This window comes from Chondrus crispus, genomic scaffold (assembly GCF_000350225.1).
Source record: "Chondrus crispus Stackhouse genomic scaffold, scaffold_432, whole genome shotgun sequence".
Lineage (NCBI taxonomy): Eukaryota > Rhodophyta > Florideophyceae > Gigartinales > Gigartinaceae > Chondrus > Chondrus crispus.
Genome location: NW_005179330.1, coordinates 15,391 through 21,447, shown reverse-complemented (window position 1 = coordinate 21,447; position 6,057 = coordinate 15,391). Strand labels below are relative to the sequence as shown.

The following is a 6,057-nucleotide window of genomic DNA, read 5'->3' as shown; positions in this document are numbered from 1 at the left end:
CTCCCGCTCCACTGTCGCCGCTGCCATCCCCCGCCCTCTCCGCTACCTCTCCTGTCTTCGTCGCCCCTTGCCCCCTCGTCCTGCCTGGTGTACCAGCCCGCCCCTCCGTGCCCTGCGACTTATTGAATGCGTGAAATGGGAAGCTTCTGTGGAAGGCAGCTCAAGCTGCTTCTCCAAGATGTACTATCTACGCAATGCCCTCGAAAAACTTATGTCCAGAATGGTGATCCGTATGGGCTGTCGCATGGTGTAGCATAACCGCCAACTACTGTACTATATATTAGATTTAGAATTAGATCTAACGCTGTAAGGTACGGACCTTACAGAGTGCGCGCGCGCATACCTTACAGCGCGCGCGCATTAACACGTGTACCCCCCCCCGTGTAGCACACGTGTGCTGTCAGCCCCGACGGCTGACAGCGTTACAGTGCGGGCCGGCCCGCACTGTCTACAGTAAGCCGACTACAGTACAGTCCGTACTGTACTGTAGACGGTTAATTAACTTGTACAATAAATATAAGGAGCGACCGCCGGCGGGGAGGGGAGGACAGGCAACCCTCCACCGACAGTCGACCACCCAGCTTACTCTACTCACGCCGCCGTTCCGCGAGTAGTTACCACCGAGCGGGTAGTGGACGCGCGCGACACCGCGGCGAGCTGCGATCCGCCTCCGCCCGTCAGTACCGGATCGTCAACCGGTACCGCTCCGGGGCGTCGAGGCGTCGATCCACTCGCCTACGCGCGCGTCCCCGCCGACCACGCTCTACCACCCGCTACCGGCCCGCTTCCGGTGGCGTTGGTTGGTTCAAGACCCTCGGTACGCCGATCCGGGGTCTTCCGCCGAACATCTCGAACACCCTCTCCGCCGGGTGTGGGGTGTTTATGCGACACATGGAGCCCTTTGACTGCATAGAGGGGTGTATTTGTGAGAGTTTACCACGCCAGGAGGGTCGACAAGTGAGGGCCAGATATCAACGAGAACAGCAAAACGCCGAGCACCCCGACCTCTCTTTGTGAACTCTATTCTACATGAGTGAAAACGCGTTGACAATGAGTCAAATCCGTGAGTGGCTGTGCACGTAGGCCTCCCGGTCGCCTGGCCCACAAGTTCATGTCTCTGTTTCAGGCCAGTAGGCTTCAAGACTGAGGAAAAGAGAATTGAACCATTTTGCCGCATGAGTGACGTTTATCCTCTCACTAATGACAATCATCACGGGCTTCTAGCTACAGTGGTGACACACCTTGAACAAATTGCGCTGTAGTGAGACCTCGCCGCCTTCCATTCCCTTGCCGTGCGGCTCGTCCCGCTCCTTCCCGCCTTGCTTCCCCCCTTCAGCGCCCGCACGCCTCTTCCTCACCAAGCCCCCAATGCCTTGCGCAAACCTGATGCGCTCCCCGCAGCCTCCACACTCAGAAAGAATCCCAACGCTGCTAGGGAATCTTATGAATCTCTCCTGCAATGAAGACGGGGCTGCCGACGACCCACCTCCCTCACCCATCGCGTCCTCCGACCGTCCAACTGTCCCGTCTCCATCCGCCCGAAGACACGACTCAGATGCCGAAACGAGGCCTCCCCCCTCACCCGCTGACGTCCCAAGCTGCCAACCGGCCCCTCAGACACTGATAGCCTTCTCTGCCTCTTCTGCGCGCCCACTTTCCTTCTCCGCCGAGCTCACCGCCCTCACGGCAACTCTGATTCATCACAGTGCGCCGAGCCGACCAACTCAATCCTCCGTCGACAGTCTTCCGCGCTCTACCCTGTCCCCTAGCACGCAATAGCCACTTTACTGTATTAACGTATTGTAAAACTAAGTACTAAATGCAAGTAAAGCCCAGCTTGTCGTATGGATTCTCATCAATCTTGTCGTCGATACCAAGATATTTGATCATCTCTTGAAGGTCTGTCCATCCAAACTGCATCATGATGTCCCGCAGGCCCCACCCAAGAACGTAGTGATGGTACTGGGCGCCTCGGCAACGGGCTGAATGCTCTGTTAGCCGACCCGCTGTTCCAATTCTATTGCTCATGTAGGATAGAGTCTCTCTATAAGTAGAATGGGACATGCGCACTCCTTCACGCAAAGCGCCGCCTTTAAATGCAAGAAACAGGGGACCTCTTCCAATCTTGTGCACCATCAACACAGCAAGCCACCGATGCAGGGAATGCAGAGGACATATAGAAACATGTACGCCCCTGGAGAACTTGTAGTACCTTGTACCAGTACCCGTTTTTGTGAAGGGCAACACACCGAATATTGGTGAGTCGAGAGCAGAACCAGGGAAGAAAACGTCTTCTAAATCAAGGTTCAGAATCTCGTCCGCTCGTGCGACGCTTCCCCATTGCATAACGTTAAGCGTGCAGGCTTCAAACGCCTTGAAGTCAAATAAATCTGCCTTAGTTGGTAGCACGCCTCTCAAAACACGAACGCTGACGTCCTTTATATACATATTGTACAAACTCTGGACGTCTTTGTGCGTCTCGGCGAGGGCACGCTCGATGATATTGACCTTAGCTCTTGCTTGATCATTCTCTAGACGCTTGAAGACCTTCTTTAGCTGTGCAGCGCGGCCATGGTTGCCTCGAAAGCGTCCCTCGCCGAGCTCAACGTAGTCGCCCTGTACATGACGGCACTCGAATCCCGGGCTGCACTCAGCGCAGTCGAGAAGGTTGAACGCTGCTGTCACGGCGCTAATTATAGCGCCGCCAGTAGACTTGGACTTGTTGTCGCTGTAGTGCAATACGCACCTGGAAAGGGGGGTGAAAAGAAAGGAAAATATTTGGATATGAAAAGTAGTCCGGGTTGGGGGACACACGTGTGAATAATTGCACAGTTTTAATTTTTAATTGTTTCATTTTATTTAGTTAATTAGTTGGCATTAATTTTGCTTACAATAGATTAGATCTAGGATCTAGCGCCGCGAGCTACTGTAGTGGCTCCGGCGGGGCGATTTATACCTTAGCCCTCTGACCCCCAAGTCAGTAAAGGTAACCCGAGTTGCCAGAGTTGAATATCGCCTTTGTCGAAGTCTGTCTTTCCCAAGACGCTCTCTTTTACCACAGATTACGTTATCCTTTGCGCTCGGGGGTTCCCTTTTTCTTTTTCCTTTATTTCCCTATTCTTTTCTACTTCTATCTCTATTTTTCCCTTAATTGTGTTGGTTCCACTGGAGTTGGTTGCGACGGATCCGGTGTAGGTGTTTTAGCCATCGGGCAACACGTTGTGTTGCGCTGCTACTGTTTCAAGTTCCGTCGGAAGGCTGTTGCGACGACGCCTCCGTCGAAGGTCTTACTGTACAAGACAGAGTTGGTACCACCTACCGCGATTGCGATCGCGCTGGTGAGGGTGTTTTTAGCCATCGGGCAACACGTCGTTAGTAGCGTTGCTACACGGTTACGATCCCGTCGGGTAGTGCTGAACAAGCCCCCGTCGAAGACCTTGAATTATACACAAGGTGCTGAAGACGCTCGTCGAGCATTGGCCTTACAACCCAGCGAACGGCGGTTACATCCTCGTAGACAAGCCCGACCGGCACTCGTCGAGCGCCCAAGTCTTCACAAGTCTCTACCACCATTATCCTCCCGGGCCGGGCATCTTTCCTTAACCCCCCGTCGGAGTCGAGCTACCGTGGGCCGCAAGCCCACACAAGGGGAAAGGGAGTCTCGAACGCTCCGTAGCGCGTGCCATCGGCAGTGGTTGTTGCTGTTGTTGTTTTTCTTCTTTTTGTTTGACCGTCGGACTGTGTTCGCGGCCTGCCAGGCACATTGCACTACAGTCGCCAAATCTCTCGTCGACGACGAATCCACAGCGGCTCATTACGAACGCAATTGCCACGCCGACTGGCGACTGATCTCTGCTCCTCTTTCTGACAGGGTGAAAAGGTCTGAGCGGGTCATCGATCGGCGCCTCCACCTCGCGCATGGCATCGCCGAAGGCTTTGATCGTGGTCTTGTACCGCGCCATGGAAGAGTCGGCGAGCGGTTGACGGAGCTTCGCTTGTCCGGCGGCGAGTGCTGCGTCTAGCTCGGCCCTGTCGGGCTGGTGACCCGATCGACCACGGCGTCCCCCGCGGGGTCCCGAGTGCCACCGCCAGAGCTACCGCCGCGCATCGGATTGGGCCGAGCGACGGGTTCTTTTGTGCGGGGGTCGAGGCCGATGAGATTGCCGACGGTGCGGGCGTCAGCGAGTGTGGCTCGCGAGACTAACGAAGGGGCTGCGAGTCCTGTACCGGCAGTCGCGAGAGTGAGGATGGAATACGAGAGTACTGTATGGGGAGATCACATGCGCAGTTGAGGGGAGACGTTGCTTTGTAATTAAAATTGGACCAAACAGATCATCATTGAATTGACCAGAGTGTCCATTACATCATACTCACGCTCGTGTCCTTGGCGGACGGCAACAACGACCTGGAGTACGCGCACCTCATGACACGCCTGGCCGTGGAGACCGTGACCGTGCGACAGGTCGAGGACGTCGTGCTGCACGTCGTGTACTCTGGCCTGGTCAGGGCTAGGATGGATCACAGGGAGAGCCGCGTCCAGATTTTCAGCGCCGTCTGGAGGGATGTGCTGCCGCCGAGGGGGATCGCCGATATGATCGCCGTGCTCAAGGGCTGGGCGCAGCGGTCGACGGAGCTGGTGGATGAGATCGATGATAAGACTCATTACATTGCGAGTCGTACGGCGCGTGTGAAGAAGATCAAGACGGAGGCCAGCCGCAGGGGCCGCCGCATGCCGAACATGGGCATTATCCGCTGAGCCGCGTGCGAGAAGGGGGCGTCTTGTTGGTTTCATTTTATTCGCAGTCAAACTCGATTTCGTTGCCGAGCAGGACGTGCGCCGCGAACACCCAGATCGACCCCCACACAAAGTACTGGTACCATCTTGTCCGTTCGTCCTCGGACTTGCTTTCCTCCGCCCACTTGGACGAGTCGCGCACGCCCGACTCGTCAGGCGCGGTGTCCCGCGCCTCGTCCTCGACATGTTTTCACCGCGCCTCGAGCACGCTGTCGCCGTCCAGCTCGCCGACCAGTCGCTCGCCGTCGCGCCAGAAGTACTGCTGCTGCACGCGGCTGACAAACGAGACGACGTTTGTGGCCACCTGCCTGCTGCAGCGGGATGTATAGCAGTGGCGCGAGGAAGCCAAACGCGATCGCGTCTAGCACGGACCGCTCGTCTTGGCAAAAGAAGCGGCTGCGGTCGCCGACCCGGGTCGACAGCGCGCCGAGCGCCATGCCCGCGGCCAGCTGCGCGCACAGCCGCCGCCGCTGGAGAAACAGCAGCACGCGGTTGAGCGGGGACGCCGTCTCCTTGGAGAGCAGCGTGTGGTAAATGTCGGCGTAGTCCTTGTCGTTGAGGTAGAGCTCGTGCGACAACGCGGGCCCGAAGCGGGCCGTGATGAGCATGGCGAACGCGCTCGATTCGACGATCATGAACGGGGTCAGGTGCGCGTTCGCGTCCGGCAGGGCCAGGTCGGCCGTGAGAGCGCGGCGACGGCGACGCGCCGGGATACACGCAGAACGGGATGTCCGTGAAGCATAGCAGCGCGATCGCCGCGAGGGAGTCCCGGTCGATCGTCTGCAGGCCCCACCCGCCGGCCGGCGTGTAGATGCGCGCCGTGACTCGATAGGGGCCGGGAGGGGCGGGGAGGGGACTGGGAGATAGAGAGAGGAAGGGAAAGTGAGTTGTGGTGCGGAGCGAGTGGTGGTGCAGAGCGAGCGGTGTGACGGTGGTGATGCGGCGGTGTGGCGGTGTTGTGCGTTGTGTAAATTACGGGAAATCTCGCTTCCATCCTCCATGTCAACACCATCAACCACAAGTGACCACCATCCGACTTTGATCACCGACCCCCTACTCTCCCCCGGCTTCCTCCCTCTGTCCCTCCCCTCCCGCTTCCTCTGTACCTCACCTTACCAACTCCCTCCCCCGCCCCACTCGCCCGCGCCGCCCTTAAATGCGTCTCCCATTCATGGAACATCCCCCCTCGACATTCTCTGCAAAGTCGCCGCCACGGAGACCGCCCAACCCCGCTCTTCCGCCCCTCCCCGGACCCGTCCCCT

At 57.7% G+C, this 6,057-nt stretch overlaps 1 protein-coding gene across 1 annotated transcript; it reads right to left on the bottom strand.

The window, feature by feature from the left end:
* Positions 1-4,312: 4,312 nt before the first annotated feature.
* On the bottom strand, positions 4,313-4,981 carry CHC_T00001308001 (hypothetical protein). The gene has a single exon (XM_005718801.1). The coding sequence runs from the start codon at positions 4,979-4,981 to the stop codon at positions 4,313-4,315; it is 669 nt and encodes a 222-aa protein (XP_005718858.1).
* Positions 4,982-6,057: the final 1,076 nt, after the last annotated feature.

What these genes read in the sequence shown, in the direction of transcription:
- CHC_T00001308001 (XM_005718801.1), bottom strand. Translation starts at nt 4,981, where the DNA reads ATGTCGAGGACGAGGCGCGGGACACCGCGCCTGACGAGTCGGGCGTGC.